Raw genomic sequence first — 21,273 nt, 5'->3', positions numbered from 1 at the left:
ATGCAGGGTCATCTTGGGACCCTGTGTACCATGTACTGTATTTAAAAAATAAAAAAAAGTTACCTAGTGTCACACTTGCTGTGTTGATTAACAGACACCTTTGTTTGCAGTCTCCTGTATTGTTGGTGCAGATCCAACAGCTCTCCGACGAGTCACATTGCATGGGGATTGAGTGGACGGTTCTTGTGACATGTAAACCCCCGAGACCAAACTTGAGGGTTTGTTTAGATTTTTTCTGTTTGTCCTTTGGGTTCTGTTTGTTTGTTTCTCTTTGTTTGGGTACCATTTCTCCATTTACAGCCGAATCAGTTGCGTGATGTTTCAGACTTTCACTGATGTCAAATGGAGAAAAGGAACAGAATTTTAAAAGATTTCTGCAAAGTAATAAAAAAATGGAAATGGAGCTGTTTAAATGTTGCTGTTTTTACCTGTCTGTCCTCGTCTGAAAGTGGGATGTTCCCATTGAGAAGAGGAAGATTCCACTCGGTTCCTTTAAGTCACCAAAAGCCCCCAACCCAGAATCCAGTCCCCCACCCGCTTAATTCAACATTATTTCCCAGTTGGTTGATGCCAAGGCATAAAGACATCCTTTTGACAGAGAGGATCAATTGCTTAAATGATTTCATGTCGGTGTTGTATTTATGGTTTTACAATAAAACGACCCTTAGGCAGACGGTCGTGTGTGGCGTGTTTCTTGGGCTCGGTGGAGGGCTGTAGCTTCCAGGTCAGAACAGTGCTCCTGTGGGGGCCTGGGTGAGGACAAGTGGCCCAGAGGCTGGTACCCAGGAGGGACCAGAGTGCTCCCCGAGGGGAACATGGGTTGTGTGATGTTGGCGTGTTGACTCCTTAACTGTGAGTTCTCTGGCCCGTGGGAGCTGAACCAGTGCCTGGTAGATGAGGGAGGGACGCAGAGCTGAGGGAAACTGGCCCCTCCATGGCCTCGCTGTTCATCATTGTCCCGTGAAAGGAAAAATGCCTTGACTCTCATGAGATATATAGACCTAATTTCTAAGGCATCGTGCGCACGGGTCACTCATGTCCCCCTTGTGCCCCTTGGTGGCCTTGGGCTCCCCTATGATACGTGACCTCATATGTATTGTCTATATCATTCATCTTGTGGGAAAAGCCCTTGGTGGCATCTGTGACTTGAACAGTTGGTGAGAACTGTGGAAACGTTTGGGCTCAGTGTCTGAACTCATCCCGGAGACGCCCGGGAACAGGCCACCTTGGGAGAGGCTCAGGTAGAGCTGAGCCATCCAGCAGTGGGGAGCCACTGCAGGGGCAGCTGGTGAACCAGCTGTGGACCCACGCTTGGCAGCCCCCGTGTCTCTCTTCCTCTGCTCGCCCTGAACAGCTCAGCAGCATCTCCTGCCATATTAAGTCAACTCCACTGAGAGGCACGCTGGTCCTGCCAGATCCCTGCTGCCAAGGTCCACTTTCCACTTCAGAACACAACTTAGAAATGGGGCCTTATAAACCCAGTGTCTCAGATTGGTGTCTGACCCTCCCTGGACAGCCTAGCTCGGTGGAAGGAGCCAGACTGTGTCCTGGACTGTGGACATGCTTTGGACTGTTCTCCATCCGAGGAGAGGGCCAAGTGTGAGGACCCGGGAGATGGGAGGGCTCTCTAGAAGCCGCCTGAAGCTTTGCAGCTTCTGCCAGCAGGTGCTTGGGATGTGGTTTGAATGTAGCCCAGATGAAACAGAAGAGGGGTTCCGGATGGCCTCAGACCAGGAATTACTTCAAGCCTTGCTACTCAACTTGGGGCACAGTTACGTCTTCAGAGTCTGAGTCACTGATGATTCCCCCACCCCCATCAAAACTCATGGAAACCAATATGCATTTTTTTTCTCATTTTGCATTGTCCTTAAAACAAGCCGGGATAAGTAAAACTGTGATTATGTTTCATAATTGAGATGGCCAGTCATGGGCACTGATAGTATCAAGTCAGTCAGAATTCGTAATGACCCTGTAACAAGGTAGAAAGCCCTGTGGAATTTCTCAAGCTCTATGGACACAGACTGCCTTATCTTTCTCCCACAGTGTGGCTGGTGGATTTGAACCACCAGCCATTTAGTTAGCAGTCCATTGTTTACCCTACAGCACTGCCAGGGCTCCTATGCGCTAAACACAATTCTGTTCCAGTGACTGCATTTTTTCCCTTCTGGGGAATGTTGAGGGATTTTTGAGGCCTTGGCTGGTGGCATAATCACCTTCTAACTCAAAGGCCACACCTCCGGTAAGGTGGATCCACCAGCCATTCCACAGACGAACAATGGGCAACCTCGTGTGTGATTTATAGCCTTGGAAACCAGCCGGAGGATCTGCTATGAGTAGGTTCTGTGTTTTGAGGGGTTTAAGTCCACAGCCCAGCTTTGTGTCCCTTCCTCTCCCTCCCTCTGTTCGTGTCACTGTGGTGGCAGGGAAGAGTCACGATGTGATGTCTTAGCAGTTTATTATTTGCTGTTGGAACTCTGCTCACGGAGCCCAGCCTGTCCTAAGGTGCTGGATGAACGCTGGCTGTGGTCCCCGGCCTCCTTGAGCCACGTCAGTTCTTGATAGGCAGCAGCTCTTCGTCTGCAGACAGAGAAAGGCTCAGAGAGTTGGGGTAGGGTTTGCCCCAGGACCTAGGGCTGTGCTGGGCTGCCTTTGGAAGAAAGGAAACCTGGGGCAGGTTAAGTCCTGCTTGCCGAGGGTTTGATAACCTCTTCTGTTTTCCATTTCCCAGGAGAATAACTGGGGTGCCGAGACCCCAAGGTGCTGCTATCACTGTGCTCATCGTCCTGTGTGGCACTGTTTATAACAGCTGCCATTTGCCGAGTGCTGTGTGCCAAGAACAGTGAAGTCTGAGAGGCAGATAATTAGTTCTACTTTACAAAAGGAAAAAGTGAAAGTGCCAAAATTGCAGGCGTGGCAGAGCCTGAGTTAGATTCCAGCCCTGCCTGGCTCCCAGCCTGCCCAGCACACCCTCTGCCCAGGTGTCCTGTCGGAGCTACAGTAAGACCCTTGAATTGAGCCATTTTCACAGATGGGAAGCTGAAGCCCACAGGGTGGATATGCTTTTCTTCTGGAGCAGAACTCAGCCCTTCTCATCCTTTTCCTCTGCCAGGGCTCTCCTCCACCCCCAGACTCTCAGAGCCCCAGGGCCCCCACAGCCTCCTACACAGCCTGGCAGCAGCAGGGCTACCTACCTTCTCCAGGGGCACCGCAGTACTCCTTGCACTCTTTCTCTGAGTAGAACTTGTTGCCATTGCCCTGGCAGCCTCCATAGGTGAAGAGGATGCACTTCCCCTGGGTGGCATCAAATGCCCAGAGCTTGAAGGAGGCTTTGCAAGGTCCAGTGACTATGGGCAGATTGCAGGCCGCTGCCGGGGGACAGAGGCACAGAGCATTAGTAATCTCCAAGGTTGCTGACCAAGGCTTTGGTCAGGCGAAATTGTTCCTCCGTAACAACTTGCCACTCTTTTACAGATTGGCAGATTTAGGCTTTGCAGAGAGGAAATGACTTGCCAAGGGTCACCAGCCACCAACAGGATCCCTACGATTTCAAAAAACATGCCCTGGAATTTCACCCATAATATACCCTTTCTTACTGTTAGGTGTCATTGAGCTGAGTAGAGCTCATAGCAACATTATGAACAACAGATACAAACCTGTTCCTATCCTGTGCCATCCTCCTGGTCTCCGGCACATCCGAGCCCATTGTACTGTCACTGTGTCAGTCCATCTCATTGAGCGTCTTCTCTGACCCTCCACCTTTCCAAACATGGTGTTCCCTTGCAACAAGCTGCCTCTCCTAACAACATGCCCACAGTATGTGAGGTGAAGTTCTAGTATCTTTGCCTCCAAGGTGCACTCGGGCTACATTTTCCCCAAAACTCCCTTGGAGGCCTCTTCACCCCCTATCCTTTCCCAGCTCCCTGTTAAATTGCTGGGGTGGTTTGTTGAGGAGGATGCAGTGCCCAGAGGTGGGGGCTCCTGCACTCACCCACAGTCCGGCAGGTTTGCAGACACTCTTTCTCGGTGGCAAAGTTGTTGCCATTGCCCAAACAGCCGCCATATTGGAACGTTTCACAGGCCATGGATGAGCCGTTGTAGAAATACTTGGTGATCATCCCCAGGCAGGGCCCTGCCATATGTTCCAGCTGGCAGGAATCTGGGGAGCGGCAGAACGTCAGTATTGTGTGCCTACTCCGTGCCCAACACCAGGCAGGACACTTACTACACAGTATTTCAACTTAGTTTTCACCTCTACACTAAGAGGGGAATTAACAACTCATATGATAGATAAGGAAACTGGCACAGTAATGAAGTAACTAGAGAGTCACGACCAAGATTCAAGATCATGTCTACTGGACTACGAAAGTGCAATGCTCCTTCCATTTCATGGCATGGAGGCCCATGTCTCCATCAACCTACATCCCCACTGTCCCTTCTGCACCCCAAATCTGTAATAATACTAGTGGATGGTGTATCCACCAGTACCCATGCTGGCCAGCCTATCCTCTTCACCCCCAAACCCAGCCCCTGGGATTAGTCTCAAATCAAAACTTACCTGCACATATGGACACACCAACATCTTCTCCATCCATCACTTCCTCCTTTATTCCCTCAGCCCTCCATCCTCTGAGCTCTAACTCACCTTCCCTCCCTGTCACTCTCTTCCTTGGCTCTCTCCTCCACCAAATAGCCCAGAAGTTTTGAGAGAGCATGGAAGTTTTATCTCCACGATCCCTGGGCCCAGCAAAGGGTTTAGAGCAGAATACATCTCATTCATTACTGGGCAAGTTAAAGAATGAGTTGATCATGACCATTTTCCATACATGAAACATTCTTACGTCCTTTCCCAACTTGGTTTCAGAGCTCTGCTGGTCAGCACCAATAGCCTGGTCACATACTGCACTGATTAAAGGCTACGGGACCATATTGGTGGAAGTAAGACATGAACTCATTTCTCATCATGGAGCTCAGAATGCCTAAACTCACCCTGACCCAATGCAAAATAGGGCTTCCTAGACTTATTAAGCTTGGAAGCAGGAGTGGCATCCACTTCCATAAACAGCTTGCCTCCGGAAACCCTATGAACCTGGAGAAAGGATGAAAGTCACACAAGTGTTGAGGACTTTCGTTCATAAGGTCGCTATGAGTCATCTACGACTTGATGGCACTTAACAACATAGAGACCAGTTAGCCTAGTGGACAGAAAGTGATGCTACCAAGCATCTAATCTGCAGCCCTCAGGCCTGTTTTTTAAATTGTTTTTAGTGAAACATTCTTCTAGGTTTTATAGCCCTGGTGTGTCCACTTGCCGGACAGAGGTAACCTGTGGTTGCTGTGAAGCTAAACACTGTGACCCTGACGTGTCAAATGTGATTAATTGTTACCCATGGTGAACAGTCTTTGGTGGAGCTCCCTGATTAAAACAAGCTTGGAAGCTATTGTGTAAATAGCTTGCCTGTAGAAACGATATGAACTGGAGAAACAAAGTCACGCAAGTGTTGAGGACTTTCATTCATAGAGTCACTATGAGTCGTCTACTACTCGATGGCACTAAACAACAACAGACTTATTATTAGACCAAATCCTTAATTTCCCAGTGGAGACATAAGAAAGGAAGGGCTTTCATAGTAGGGAGGACAGCCAGGATGAGCCTTCTCTAAAGCACAGCAAAAGGGAGTGAAAAGGCACATGGTCATTACCTTCTTTCTTGGTGAAATCAACTATAAGTTCCCCAGCTGCCGACCCTTCATCTTCTGGGGGCAGCAGAGCACGCCGGGCTCTCTAGGGGCAAAAAGAAGATGCTATTGCAGAGATCTTGCTACTAATGTTCAGTTAGATACTTGGCTTAAAGTTTCCTGGGTAGTACCAAAGGTTAAGTGCTTGATGACTAAATGGAAGGTTCCAGATCCAAACCCACCCAGAGATGCCTCTGACGAGCCTGGTGATAAGCGTCTACAGCCTCGAAAACCCTGTGGAGCAGTTCTGCTCTGCTCCACAGTGACTAACATCCCCCTCCGCCCTCATCCGAACCATCACTGGTGACTATACGGAAGTCACATTTGCTCTGGGGTCAGAGCACTACCCATCATTTCAGGATGAGTACGGCCCAGATTTCTGGTTTGTAGCTCATCAAAATGGAGAGATTTCACAATACTCCCACCACTATGCTCTGGCTGCAACGTCCAAGGAAATATTGATAAGGAGTTAATGCTCTCCCTGAATCAGGAACTCAGATGGACAGCACTTCCAGGCGAGCGACTTGAAGGCATTTCTGCATGGTGGAGTTCAGGTGTAGCCAGTTTGTAGAAGAAGACCAGATTATTGGATGCTTGCAGAGAAAAGGAAATTCTGAGATTGGAAAAGGAGACAGGTTGTGACCCAGAGAATCTTCACTCATTCTCAGTCATGCAAGGAGTCGAAGCCTGTCACCCATGTAACATTTCCGGGGGGGGGGGGGCAATTTGTAAAAACAATTGATTCTTATCGATTGATGGAGAAGGGAATCTAAAGAAAATGAGAGATGTGATAGCTGTAAATAATGGTAAGCTATAAAGCCAATAAGCAAAGATGATAAAGCTTCATCTCACGGACTTTGGACATGTTGCTAAGAGAGATTATTCCTTGGAGAGGGACATCATGCTTGGAAAGCTGAAGGGTTGGTGAATGAGAGGTAAACCCACAACCAGGCAGATAGATACAGTGACCGCAGTAATGAGCTCAAGTGTGTCAGATCTTGTGATGAGGAGAGGACAGGGTTCAAAGATGTTGTTCAAATGAAATTATTCTTATCACTGGATTGATAGACAACATCATGATAGATAGTGGGGTGGGGAAAGTGTCAACTTCATCTTACTTGGATCCACAATCAAAACCAGCAGTCTTATTGTCTTGGGAAAATCTTCAGGCAGGGACCTCTCCAAATTATTGATGAGCAATGATGTCAGTTTAATGACTGAGGTGTGCCTGATTCAGGTGATGGTCTTTAAACCACTTGCTACACAGCTCTGAGCTGCACAATGAATAAGGGTGGCTGAAGAAGAATTGGTGGCTTTGAGCTCTGGTATTGGGTGAGAGTACTGAATATCCCATGAACTGCCAAAAGAACAAACAGATATGTCTTAGAGAAGGGGCAGTCAGAGTGCTCCTTGGGGGCAAAGGTGATAAGGTGGAGGTGATAGAGGTATAATTACAAAGCTAATTGTAATTATAGGGAAGGAAAGTGAGGCCCATAAAGGGCAGCACCTTACCTACAGCATAAAACCAAGATTGAGCCCAGGTGGGTCTGGCCCATGCCATAACTCCCTTTTCTCACCCCCCTGCACTGACTCTGCTCATATTGTGAACATATTATGAGCATAATATGAGGAAGTCAGTGAAAGAAAGGAAGACCGTCAGCAAGATGGACTGACACGGTGACGGAAGCAGTTGGATGTCAGAGATTGTGAGGTGGGACAGGGTTCAAGTTTGTTATTCACAGGGTCTTTATGAGTCACGCTTAACTCATTGGCACCCACCAACAACAACATAAAGCCAATAAAAGAATTAAATTTAAATAATTGTATAAATGACTATGCAATTTCATGTAAACATGAAAAATAATTCTATAGTGTAAACCCCACTCTCCGCTGGCAAAGGATATATAAATCCTTTTGTAAGAAAAGGATGGGGTCAGTCTGTCCTGAACGTTTCATGGTCTGTTATGAATGTCTAATAACCTCTGTTTCCTTCTCTTGCTATCTATCTATCTATCTATCTATCTATCTATCTATCTATCTATAATTCTATAAAGGTAGAAAGGGTAAATATAAAACTTAGATCATACCCACAAAAGCAGGAGTGAAGGAAGCCTGAAGGAAGGAATAAAAGTGTGCTAGCTTGCTTTTTTCCCCCCAAGCGTAGTTGTCTGTTGTTTCATTCTTGACAATAATGAAGAAATACAGGTTTACTAATAAAACTGAAAATAACAAATGCTGATGAAGTTGTAGAGAAATTGGTACTTTTAAAACTGCTGATAGGACTGTATCAGGGTATGGTACTTCCTTTAAAAGCCAGCAAGATCTGCAGGGGGAGGGGGAGATTAATCATGAGAGTGTACAATTTGACGGGGGAGGGGAAAGGGAAATTGGAAGAATCTGTTCTGGGAATCAGTGTATTCGAACTTTGTAAATAAGCTAGTATAACAACAACAAAGCTAGTAAGAGAAATGCCATATGATCCAGCTCCTACTCCTGGTTGTCTATCCCTGAGAAACAAGATTTATGAAATAAAGAGACATATTCATGTCCATGATCATGGCAGCATAATTCATATTAGAAAAAAGATGTAAACGACTATATGTCCATCAATAGATAAATGAATAAACAAATTATGGTACATATATCTAGGATAGCATACTACACAATGATAAAGAATAATGATGAATCTGCAAAACATTTCACAACATAGATAAATCTGAAAGCATTATGTTGAAAGAAAGAAGTCAATAAGAAAGGACAAAGACTGTACAAGACCACAATTACAAAATGTCAGTGATAGATTTATACACAGAAAAAAGCATTCATTGAATGTGACCAGGGGTGGGAGTGGGTCAGAGGAAGAATCAATATCTAGTTGACACATGTTAACTTTGGGGGAAAGGCAGACAGGACATAATATGAGGGAGTCACCAGAATGTGCCCCCCAACCCCAGTGAGTTTTCAGAAGCAGTAAATCACACAGGAGGAGATCCTTCTCCTGTAGAGCCGCTGGGGATCCGAACTGTGTACCTTTGGGTTGGCAGTAGAGCTCCTTACCACTAAGCCACCAGAGCTTCTTGCATGAAGCTAGAACTGAATGGTCCCCAGCTACCATAGAAGGTCCTGGTTAGAATGGGAGAAAAGTGTGGAACCAAACTCAAATTCAGGGAACAGAAACTAAAATCCAGACCTACTGGTTTTCTAGAGACTGTAGAAACCCCAAGGACTGTCACCCTAAGTCACTTGTCTAGCATGGTATTGAAGCTACTCCCAGAGGCCACCTCTCAACCAAAGAGTAGACGGACCTAAAATAATCACTAAATACCCACAAGGAATATGCTTCTTAGAACAATCAACTCCACAAGACCAAGAAGGCAAGATGTGTCCAAAAATAAAGATCAGAAGACATGAAGGGGCAGAGGAAAGGGGAATCCAGCAGGGAAAACGGAGAGTGCTGCTGTTTTGCAGAGATGGAAACCAGTGTCACGGAACAATTTCTGTAAGGATAATTGAATGGCAAGCACATCTTTTGTGTAAACTTTCACATAAAAAAAACCCCAAACAATATAATGGGTTTTATGGAAATCTACTGACTTTGTTTTCATTTACTGAGTGGTTTTCTCCCTGCGAGAAGACATCATGCCAAGTTTCCGAACATCTCATGGAATTCTACCACAACTAAAAGCTAATTGTAATTACAGGTAAGGAAAGAAAGGCCCAGGTAGGGCAGCAACTTACCTACAGGATAAAACCAAGACTGAGCCCAGGTGGGTCTGGCCCACACCCATCACTCCCTTTTCTCATCCCCCTCTCTGGCTCTGCTCCCCACCAGAGCATGACCTAGGCCAGGGCGGCAGACTACATGTGCTGAGCGCCTGGGATGGGTGGAGGTGGCAGGGAGTAGGGCTGGGTACGGCGGGAGCAGCAATGATGCACTCACCACAGCTGGGGTGGGTACTGGTTCTTGCTCTCCAGGCACACATTCACCTAAGTCATGGGGACAGAGCAGAAGAGAAGGGTAAACAAGAGGGAATAAATAAATTGGAGTAAATTCTGGACTTAGAGAAGGTATTGTTTCTTTTATGGTATTGCCTTCTACGTGAGAGGTGGGCATCATTCTTGCTTTTAATCCACTATGAATGGCTCTACCCAGGAGTCTTATTCAAGGTTATTTACTGGAAAAAAAAGCGACAGACTGTACCACCCTCACTATCTGCATCATCTCCAACCCGCCACCATCATTTTTTAATCAATATCATCACAAGAACAGCAATGTTGTTATGTGCCGTCGAGTTGCCTGCAACTCATAGCGACCCCTATGTACCACAGCTCTGAAGCCTGCTTTATCCTGAGCCTATCTCACTGACTCTGACACACCAACCCCAATTGCCCCAGATACTGTATTAGTCCGTCTCATCCAGGGTCTTCCTTTCCTGAGCTGTCCCTCCACCCTTCCAAGCATGATGTCCTTCTCCAAAGACCGGTCCCTCCTGGCCACATGCCTAAAGTATGTTAGCAATAGCTAACATTTTTAGAGCACTTCTTAAGCACCAGGCCAAGCACCATCATATCTAATAACTTTATCTCACTGATTCCTCACAGCAACCTGTAAGATGGGCATTTTTATCCCCATTTTACAGATAAAGAAAATCGGCCTGTGAGAGGTTGATCAGCTGAAAGCAGGTCATTTAAACACTGATTCTCTTACTCCAAAGCCCATGCCCTTAACCCCAAATCGCTATTGGCTGCAAAGATGTACTGATGGACTCTAGATACAACCACATTTAAACACATGGCAGTAGAGTGAACACTAACTTTGTTCTACTCTCAGCTCTTCAAGATACACACTCTATTAAATAGGCTGGGGAGAGACTGTGGTTCTTTCTTAGGTTAGAGCAGAACTCCAGGAGCTAGAAAGACCAGGAGTGGTAGGAGTGTGAGGCGTGAGGTGGGCAGAGGTGCTACTTACCTTTGTCAAACAATGTGAAGATGGAGTCGCTGGGGATGCCCATGTTCACAGCAAAGTTCCTAAACTCCAGCAGGAGGGTGTCCCTCACCCTTCGCTGCCGCCCTGCAAGTGGGAGGCAGAGGTGACCCTAAAACCACCAGACACCCAGACCCCGTGCTGGCAAGACCTAAGGAGGTTCTCCCACCTGGAGGTTTTCAATCAAAGTTTGAAAACTCTTGGCCCAGAGGAGGGTTGGGCAGGAAGAAAAGTACAATAATCAATGAATGGAAATCCAAAGTCTCTGTAAATGTTCATTGACATTAATAATAATGATAATAACTCTTGAAGCAGCTCGATCTCCTTGATATGGAAAGGTAGGGGAAGAGGTCTCCCTCCCCATGTTACTAACTCTCCACACACAGAAATCTCCTGTTTTATTAGTTTTTAACTTTGTTTTGTATGTTTTGTCTTTTGGGTTTTTTAAGGTCCTGGAGGTTCTGGTCTGGAATTTTAGAGGTATAGAGAAAAGGGCTTTACTTCAAAGGGGAGATTGAGCCCTACTTTCTCTTCCCACCGTTCACCTAGTTGGAGGTTTTTAACAGAAAAAAAGACAAAACTCTCTGTTCTGCTCCACACTGCTGTCCAGAACTCAAGGGTTTCCAACTCCAGGTGGGTCATCTAGTTATAGGCCTTTACCGTAGAGCTTAGCAGTAACACTGGGTCCATGGCGGCTGAATTTCTTGGTCACAAGAATAGCATACTCATCATAGTTGGTGTGGACCACGTAGGACTCCATGGTTACATTCCATCCTTCGCAAAACAGGCATGGAAAACAGAGATCAGTGACCAAGAAGGCTCTTCTAGTCAGAAACCCTTCATCTACTCACCCCCACACCCATCTATTCGTCCATCCATCCATCCATCCATCCATCCATCCATCCATCCATCCTCTCCATTTACTAATTTATCGATTCATCCACATCTAGTTTCTATACTGCTCTTTAATAATGTTGTTGTTGTTATTGTGTACTGCCAAGTGAGGTCCAACGCTGACCCTCCGGCAGGTTTTCAGAGGCAAGTAATCACACAGGAGGAGATTGACCATTATCCTTCCATGAAGCAGCTGGTGGCCTCGAACCACGTGCCTTCGGGATTGCAGCACAGCTTCTTGTCACAATATTCAACTTTAATTTCTCCATTACCATTCCATTTATCCATCCTTTTCAGACTTTAATCCATAAATATAGCTATTTACTTTCCCTCCCCCCCCCCAGTTATTCACTAATCTATCAGTTTTTCTATTGGATGATTGATTTATTTCTGCTTAGCTGACTAATTCATCTGCCATCCATAAATGCATTCATTTGCCCTCGTTTATCTATCCATCTGTTCAGACTTTTGAATATTTAAGACAACACAATTATTTGTACATAGACCATATTCAATAAATCTTACTGAATTAATACATAAATTTATGCCCAAATATCTCTATCACCACATTGTACTCGGCAAATGTTTAGTAAATTTTTATCAACCGATTGCAGATGCCAAATAAGACATGAAGATTGATGAAATCTCCATGTCACCCTTTGGCATCCAACACTTCTTATGGGCTTCTATCCTTCTGCTCTGAACTGAGGAGAGAAAGGCGAGGACCAGGAGGGGATGGGAGAGAAGTTGGAAGGGCAGGAAGGAGAAGGATAAGCTTAGAGGAAACTTCGAGGACATCTCAGAAACTTGGGAGGAAAGATTGCAGGGACAGAAAGCTGAGACAGAGGAAAAGGAGCTGATGGCCTCAGAGTAGTCTCTGAGCAAAGGAGAGCTCCCTGGCTGCTTCCTTGGACCCCACTTACGGGCTTTGTGGTAGAGAAACTTCCCATCAGTGTTTGTTTTCTCATACGCCCCAGAGATCTCCTCACAGAAACCTTTCCTGGAAATGAAAATGCCAGAGAGAAGGTCACTTCTGGTAGATGCTTTGTCTTCAGAGAGGGTTTCTAACATTTCCAGCTGTCTTGTTTGTCCCCACTGGAGTCTTGGAAGGCCAGCCAGGAGTGCTGCCCCATTTTACCAATAAAGAGAGAAGGGGTGGGGGTACTAGGTCACGCCATCCTCTTACGAGTGCCAGAACTAAATATCAGCTTCCTTAAAACTGCACATTATCCTGAAGCACTGTTGGAATGTTACTGCATTAAGTAGTTTATTAGTCGGTGACTTTCTTGGCTTCAGTTTCCCTACCTGTTAAATGGGGATAATGATCATTTCTGATTCACATAGTGCTGTCAGGGTTAAATAAGGTAAGAAATATAAAGTGCTTGCGACAAGCATTATATAGATACTGTTTTTCATAACAGTGATTATTACTAGCTATTACCATTATTGATGTGTTAATCCAGCTAACATTTAATGGGCAACACTGTGTGCCAGGCACTGCTACATCTTAGGAACAGATGTGAGCAAGTCAGGCCCTGGACCCTCTTGAACTTACCACCACGTGGGGCAGGTAAATCACAGGCAATGCAAGCAGTGTGGTGAGTGCCAATTACAAGGTGGGGAAGGTCAAAGTGGGAGGCATGCAACCTGAACCCAAGGCATCAGGGGGCACTTCCTAGGGGACGTGGCATGGACCCCGAGTCCTGAAGGCCTGCAGGATTAGCACAGGAGGCAGAGAGAAATGCCCTCCACAGAAAGAATATCAATACAAAGGCCAGACCTGGGAGAAGAGGAGAGGGCTCCAGGGATCTCAGTGGGTCTCAGGGCACTGGAGGACAGTGACAGGAACTCAGAGAAACCTGGAAGGCCTCATCAAAGAGTTTGAACTTTGCACCTATGTGCAAGAGGGTTTTAAGCACATTTGAATTTTTAAAGATCTTTTTAGTTGCTGAGGAAAGAAGGTTTGATATTAAAGGTAAAGAGAAGCAAGGAGAGTCTAGTACAGTCAACCAGGCAAGGAAGGAGGGTGGCTTGGCCCAGTGTGGGGCCGTCAAGAGGGAACGAATGTGGGCAGATTGGAGTACTTCAGGGGCATTGACAGGACTGACGGTGGAATGAGTGGGGGTTGCTAGGAAATCTAGGATCCACCCAACCTGCCCTGGGTTACGGCCTCAGGCACCGAGGGATCCCAGTGCTTCTCCAGAGCTATGGAACAACCTAAGATGAGAGGCAGGTAGAGTGGCAGAAGGATTGACTTGGCCTTGTAGAAGGGACCTTCACAAAAGGTGAAGAGTCATAGAGGATTTGGTGCAGCCCCTGAGGTCCTAGGTGGAAGCAGAGGTCTGTAACTTTGCAGGAGGGTGACTGATTTTCCTGGCCCCTCTCACCCGTCCCGCTCTGGCCCCACACTCACCTCCAGCGAGTGCTGGTTGTGCTGATCTCTGACTCTGTAGCCCCCTCTCCCAGGACCAGCGTGCTTATGGACAGCTTGTTCCTGATCCTCTTCAGCCACGGGCAGGTAGAAGCAATGGCCAAGTTGAACCATTTCCCGTAGATCTAGAAAACAGCAGCAAGCTCTGCAGAGCTGGACTTGCCTCAGGCTGAAGCCTGCTCTCCCTCACCTCCCAATGACTAATGCTTTTAAGAGATACTGTCTTCCGGTTAATTGGAGGCCAAACAGGAGAAGGTGGCACCCTAACGGAGGGATTTCAGGCATCTCACAAATTGGGGAAGGAGATGTGGAAATGGGTCCCACAAGTGTGGGGCCTGCCTTGCTCACTTGGCCAGAATATAATCTTCATGCTCTACAGTCATCAATCACTGTTCCCCAAGAGCAGGAATCCTGTCTTTATTCCCCCGGTGACTACCTAAGCTCCCTAACAAAAAGGGCCTCTTGTCCTTGCGCTCTCCCGCGACTGGGCCGCTCAGGACAGGTCTGTTGCTGCTTGGTCCTGACACGCTTCAGGCAGTTGGAAGAGCTCACAGCCCTGCTGATGAGGCCCAAAAGCCCCACAGCCCTTGCCGCCTGAAATCATCAGAAGGCCTCTCTCCTCTACCCACAACCCTTTCTTTCCCCTAAACACACAAAACATGCATCTGATTCCAGAACTGGAAAGGCCTGGAGCTCGTAAGGTGCAGACCGAGTCCTGGAGTGAGTGTAGATCTCATCAAGATCACCTAGCAAACCATACACACCACGCCACACCACGCAAGCTAGTGCATGCACCTCCTTTGCTCAAGACTCTTAATCTCACAACCCTTGTTGTTTGGCATGGTTCTGTCCCACAGCTCGGCTTTCGTTAACCCAAATGCATGGCACTAAGTTTGGCATGCATGGACCACCCCTGGACCAACCCGCCTCTCTGTTCACAAGCCAGGCCTGTGAGGGAAGGGACCCAGGTCCTGCTACCGGAGAAATGCTGAGAGGGCACCACTGTCCCTCAAGTCAAGGTCCGCTCATGGAGTCCCACGTGTGACATCCTTACGGATGTCTCAGAACTCACAGCTGACCCTCCACTGGGCTGTTAAGGCAGTAAATCACCTGGGAGGAGATTGCCCAGCTGGTGGATTTGAACAGCTAGAGAGGTGTGGCCTTTGAGTTTGCATTATTTTTTCAAAAACAGACTACCATGTTTTTCCTCCAATGCTCTTTTGTGTGGGGGGGCTCAAGCATCCATTTGCACCATGGATGGAGTCTGTGGAGGGGGAAAGGGTACATCGATTAAAGAATGAAAGGCTGGGGTGTGGGGGAATAGGCAAGGAGAGTCACAAAAAACTAGGCCCCTCGGTAGCAGGCTCCAGGGATGGCCACAGTCAGGCCAGAGCCTTCTCAGACGTGAGTTCTAATCAGAGCATGGGCTCCTTTTAGAATGCTAGACTGTGATGATATTTGGCTCACCGAATGTTAGAAGAGCCAATTCAACAGCAAGCCAGAGGCATTGGCTCACAACTTCAAAGACTCCTGGGTGGTCTGGGTGGAAGGATTGACTCAGTGAAGTTCCAAGCAGGGAGAATGGGAGCCCAAGACAGGGAAGACCTGCCCAGGGAGATCTGGCTGCTTCCCTACCACCAACGCCACGGCCGGGGAGGCCCACCACCACCGCCCACCGCCGGGGAGGCCCGCGTTACCCGAGAGAGGTTGAAGTTCTCCTGCACTTGGATGTCGTCAAGGTTGGCACTCACTTGCCAGCAGGCCAGCAGCAGCACTAACAGGGCCCCGAAGCGCTGCATGGCTCTGGGCTCCTCTACGCCTTGGATCTGGGGCAGAGGTGCTGTCACCTTCCTGGCCTCTGTGCCTTGTAGCAACTTTAGTGTTTGTCCTTCTCAGGCAGGACCAATCAGGGCCCTAAGGCCAGGTCTGATCGATCCTGTGTGATCCTCTGACGGGGGCAGTGGTACTGAGGGGCAAGGGTGACTGTTTCAGAAGAGGCACTGGGCAAACACAGGCTCTCGTGCAGCCTGACCTGGTTTAGCAGGTAGAAAGGCTGCCCAGGGATCCCTCTCCTGTCCAGTGGGCGTGTGAGGAGAGGGGTCAGGCCCTGCTTCTGCCATCAGGTCAATTCCCTGGAGCTAACTCCTCTGTGAGCCAGCAGTACAAGCCTGTTGTTTTGTACTGTCGAACCGACACATAGGGGCTTTACAGAGGAAGTAAATAACATTGGCAGAGACTGCCCATCTTTTCGCCTTCAGAGCAGCTGGTGGATTTGAACCACTTGTCTTTGGACTGGCAGTACAGCTCCTTACGACTAGCCCACCAGAGCCTAGTTGTGTCCATTTCTCATATGAGAAAACTAAGGTCCAGAGAAAGGAAGTACCTGATCCTCACAATCTCCATTATGCTTAAATCCAGTGCTGCGGTCACAGCCCCAAGTCTGTCTTATTGAGGATGCTCGGTTCCTTCACTATGTCATTTTCCAAGCAAAATGTTCCAAAATGTTTCCAAGCAAAAGTGTGATCTCAGAAAGGGTCAATCCTAGGAAAAGGACGTGAACACGAGAGGGATTAATCCTTGCCAGCACCAGAACAGCATTTGACATATGTTGTTGTTGTTGGTAGGTGCTTGTCAAGTCAGCCATGACTCACAACAACCCTGTGAACAGCAGATCCAACCCTTGCCCTGTCCTGTGCCATCCTCATCACTTCTAATACACTTGAGCCCACTGTTACAGTCAGCGTGTCAGTCTTGTTGAGGGTCTTCCTTTCTTTCATGTACCATCGCCGCTCCAATCAAGATGCCTTTTCCCTAGCTAAGTCACAAAAGGACAAATACTGCATAGCACCACTGTTGTAGAATGGGACAGACATCAGGGTTGGGGTAAGACTGAGAAAAACTGGATAAATTATGTATACAGCATTGAAACAGATGAGGAAGAGAACAGTTTAAAAGTGATATATGATAGGGTATTATGGTTATCACAAGAGTCCAGAATGAAGGTTGCATAGTGGAGTGTACTCAAGGTGGGGAGGAGGGGCGGTGGGGAGATTGTATACCAATGAAGGAATTTTTCTTTTACTTTTCAAAGAAAAGAGCTAACTGGGGCCTGGGGAGGGAGGACAAGTAGAAAAGTGCAATAATGAATGAAAGAAAATCCAAAATCTCTGTAAATGTTCATTAAAATTAATAAAATATTATTTTTTTAAAAAAAAAAGATGCCTTTTCCCAACCACTGACTTCTCCTAACAGCATGCCAAAAGTGTGTGAGGTGCAGCTTCATCATTCTTGCCTCCAAGGAGCAGCCCGGTCACACTTTCTCTATAAGTTTGGCATATAGTTAAGTTCTATAGAAGGAGGGCAGCTGAATGTTGTTGTTAGGTAGCATGAAGTTGAGTTCAACTCATGTTGTTGTTATGTGCAGTCAAGTTGCCTGAGACTCATAACGACCCCATGCACAGCAGCTCTGAAGCCTGCCCTGTCCTGAGCCAGACTCATTAATTCCAACCACCAACCCCCATTGTCCCAGTCACTGTAGCAATTCATCTCATCTGGGGTCTCTCTCTCCTGTCCTCTCCCTCCACCCTTCTAAGCATGATGTCTCCTCCAAGGACCGATCTCTCCTGGCCACAAAACCAAAGTATGTGAGATGGAGCTTCAAAATCCTAGCCATCAAGGAGAAACTTTGGTTTCACCCTCTCCAAGACAGACTGATTTCGGTTCTTGGCAGTCCATGGTATGTTCAAGACTCTTCTCCAGCACCACAATTCATAGGCATCGATTCTTCTCCTGTCACCCTTAGTCATTGTCCAGCTCTCTGGTGAATAGCAAATAATTGCAAAGACTATGGTCAGGATTGGGCACACCTTAGTCTCCAGACTGACGTTGTTGCTTTTGAGCACTCTGGAGAGGTGTCTGATAGCAAATTTTCCCAATGCAATTCGTCTTGATTTTCTGACTGCTGGTGCTAAGAGTGTTAATTGTGGAGCCAAACAAGCTGTAATTATTAACAACCTCAATCTCTTCTCCATCTATCATGATGCTGCCAATTGGCCTAGTGGTGAGAATCTTTATCTTCTTGATGTTGAGCTTCAATCCATATTGAAGACTACAGTCCTTAACCTTCAGCAGCAAGCACTTCAGGTTCTCTTCAGTTTCATCAAGCAAGGTTGTGTCATCTGCAGAATGTAAGTTGTTTATGAGTCTCCCTCCAATCCTGATGCCACATTCCTCTTCATAAAGCCCTGCTTCCCAAATTATTTGTTCTGCATATAGATTGGAAAGGTACAACCAGCCAGGAAATAAAAAGATCAATTGCATTAGGAAATTCTGCTGTCAGAGACCTCTTCAGAGTACGGAAGAGTAATGACCTAAGTGTGGAGACTAAGGTGCACCTGATCCAGGCCATATCTTCACACTTGCTTGCTATGCATCAGAAAGCTGGACAATAACTAGGGATGACGGAAAGAGAATTGATGCCATTGAGCTGTGTGCTGGAGAAGAGTACTGAATATACCATGGACTGCCAGGAGAACAAATAGGTTTATACTAGAGAGGATGAAACCAGGCTGCTCCTTGGAAGCAAGGATTCTGAGGCTTCATCTCACATATTTGGGTATGTTGCAAGGAGGGACCAGTCCTAGGAGAGGGACATCCTGCTTGAAAGGGTGGAGGAAGACCCTCAATGAGATGGATTGATTCAGTGGAGGAAGACCCTCAATGAGATGGATTGATTCAGTGACTAGGGTAATGATTCAGTGACTAGGGTAATGGGAGTAGGTGTGTCAGAGAAAATAAAGTTGTCACAGGATAGAGCAGGTTTCAGGATTATTGTACACAGGGTCACTATGAGTCATAAGCGACTGACTGGTCGGCACATAACAACAAATCAAATCGTGTGCCATCTTAATAATCACCCAAGCCTGTCTTCCAAGTTTAAGCTTTTGACAGCAATATCACAGGATATCTATGAATTTCTCTACTCCTAGGGTCAGAGATACTGGGTATCCTTCACCCCTGCTCTTGGCATGGAACATTCCAGACACTCAGCAGCCTCCCTACATAAGCCGGGGATGGTCCATGCAGACAGGTAACTCCAAGAGCAAGATCTTTCTCATGTGAGACTTCTGCTGACATGCTCACATGGACAAATGTTTCTACTCTCTTTGATAAGGTCCAGTCAACACAATTCACTCTTATTAGGAACAAGTGTGTCTCTATTCATAGCACGTTTCTTTTGTTCCACTGTTGACAGATTGACCACTTTCTCATTCCCTCTTTGCTTTGGCCACAAGGAAGCTCAAAGAAATCCAACAAGTTCAATAGTGTTAATCTTAGCTTAGATTTCTGGTACCATTTATTTCCCTCTTATCCACAGAATTGCTCAGTCTTTTGTGGTTTGGTATTAATGGGCGTAGCAAGGCTTCTGAATGAAGAGATTGAACACAGAACTGAAAGCCAGAAGCCCTGACCTCTCCTTGGAAAGCTCTGTAACTTTAAGATTGATTTTTCCCTCTCTGAAACTCAGTTTCCTGAAGATAGGTGTCCCTGTTCACTCCACCAAAAGGTCGTGTAATGCATGAAAGTGTTTCATAAATCAACAACTGCTTTTGCTGAATGATGGATGCAGGTGCTTGTCTTTAGAGAAACCAGGCTGTGTAAGAATGAATAAATAGCAACGAATTGTCAACAGGAATGTTGTTTGTTGTTGTTGTTATGTGCCATTGATTCGCTTGCGACTCATAGCGACCCTATGTACAAGAGCGCTATACGCTCTTCTATCCTGTGCCAACCTAGCCATCTCAAACACACTTTTCCCCACCTCTCCAGTCACAGAATCGATCCAGCTCATCAAAGGTCTTCCTCTCCTTCGCTGCTCCTCCACTCTGCCAAACATGATGTCCCTCTCCAAGGACGAGTCCCTCCTTGCAACATGCCCAAAATATGTCAGACGAAGCTTCAAAATCCTTGACTCCAGGGAATATTCTGGCTTCATCCTTTCCAGGACAAACCAGTTTGTTCTCCTAGCAGTCCATGGTATATTCAACACTCTTCTCCAGCGCCACAGCTCAAAGGCATCAATTCTCTATCAACCCTATTCACTGTCCAACTCTCTGATGCATAGCACGTAATTGCGAAGACTATCGCCTGGATCAGGCGCACCTTAGTCTCCAGTCTGACATCGATGCTCTTCAGTACTCTTGAGAGGTCCCTCACAGTCGACTTTCCCAATGCAATTCGTCAACAGGAATAGAATCATCCTATTCTGGTTACTTAAAACACACCAAAGAAGCCATGGTAGTGCAATGATTAAGCGTCTGGATGCTAACCAAAAAGTTGGCAGTTGAAACTCCTCCAGTGACTTCATGGGAAAAAGACCTCGCAGTCTGTTTTCCTGAAGATTATAGCCTGTGGAGCTGTTCTGCTTTGTCACACGGAGTCACTATGAGTGGGACTCGATGGTGCCCAACAAGTGTTCACTGAGATGGCTTCAGTGTATCTCCCTCCATGGCCCGCAGTATTAGGGTGATCAATTCTATTGTCCCAATGGGAAATCGGAGGCACTCAGGTGTGAAGCAGCTCCAGGTGGGGGTGGAGAGAAGCCCAAAGGGAAGGAACCCAGATGTTGATATCTTTTCTTGCCCACCAGGGATGTTTGTGCTCCCGAGATTATTAACTAGAGCAAACACGGAAAGCAAACTCTGTCAAAGATTGCCTGGACTTTGAGCCACTCTTTAAAAATTAATCCCAGGCCACAAAGATGCAAGGCTGGGAGTGGTCAGGTTCGCTGCGCCTTTCCGGGCTAGTGCGGCGGTGGGAGCGCTCTTGCCATGAGAGAAGCTGCTGCATCTGCCTTGTTTATTACATCCTGTATGTCCTTTTCCCATGAGGATTTCTGAGCTCTATTATGACCTATAGGGAGCTCTGCTGCCCTTCACAGTAAGGAGGTGTGCTGCCAATCCAAAGGCAGACTGTTGAGATTCACCAGCTGCTCTGTAGGAAAAAGATGAGCAATCTCCTCTCACACCTTTTACCGCCTTGGCAAGCCCACCGGAGGGTCAGCTCTGAGTCAGTTCTAACTCAAAGGCACAGGGTAACAACATTGTAGCCTATGGTAACATGGATGTATATGTGGTCAGATGTTGCCTAAACAGATATAACACAGCACATGACTGTGTGCATTTTCTATTTACTTATTCATTTAACAGATATGTGCCCCATGCCTGGTG

General features: G+C 46.8%; 1 protein-coding gene across 1 annotated transcript; it reads right to left on the bottom strand.

The window, feature by feature from the left end:
• Nucleotides 1-2,548: 2,548 nt before the first annotated feature.
• On the bottom strand, nucleotides 2,549-15,843 carry AMBP (alpha-1-microglobulin/bikunin precursor). Its single transcript, XM_006890757.1, has 10 exons — nucleotides 15,742-15,843; nucleotides 14,027-14,169; nucleotides 12,537-12,613; nucleotides 11,380-11,493; nucleotides 10,705-10,806; nucleotides 9,676-9,722; nucleotides 5,700-5,781; nucleotides 3,989-4,156; nucleotides 3,192-3,365; nucleotides 2,549-2,577 (listed from the first exon to the last, which is right to left on the bottom strand). Exons 1-10 carry the CDS (start codon nucleotides 15,841-15,843, stop codon nucleotides 2,549-2,551), a joined length of 1,038 nt encoding a protein of 345 aa, XP_006890819.1.
• Between the last annotated feature and the right edge of the window lie 5,430 nt (nucleotides 15,844-21,273).

Source organism: Elephantulus edwardii, unplaced genomic scaffold (assembly GCF_000299155.1).
Source record: "Elephantulus edwardii isolate Elephantulus edwardi_28Jun2011 unplaced genomic scaffold, EleEdw1.0 scaffold00092, whole genome shotgun sequence".
NCBI classification, from domain to species: domain Eukaryota; kingdom Metazoa; phylum Chordata; class Mammalia; order Macroscelidea; family Macroscelididae; genus Elephantulus; species Elephantulus edwardii.
This window is presented reverse-complemented; position numbering and strand designations above follow the sequence as displayed.

What these genes read in the sequence shown, in the direction of transcription:
- AMBP (XM_006890757.1), bottom strand. Translation starts at nt 15,843, where the DNA reads ATGCAGCGCTTCGGGGCCCTGTTAGTGCTGCTGCTGGCCTGCTGGCAA. An exon ending in ACAACCAGCACTCGCTGGAG is followed by an intron (nt 12,614 to 14,026) that starts GTGAGTGTGGGG and finishes TTTCATTTCCAG; the next exon opens with GAAAGGTTTCTGTGAGGAGA. An exon ending in CTGCGGTGCCCCTGGAGAAG is followed by an intron (nt 2,578 to 3,191) that starts GTAGGTAGCCCT and finishes CTCTGTCTGCAG; the next exon opens with ACGAAGAGCTGCTGCCTATC.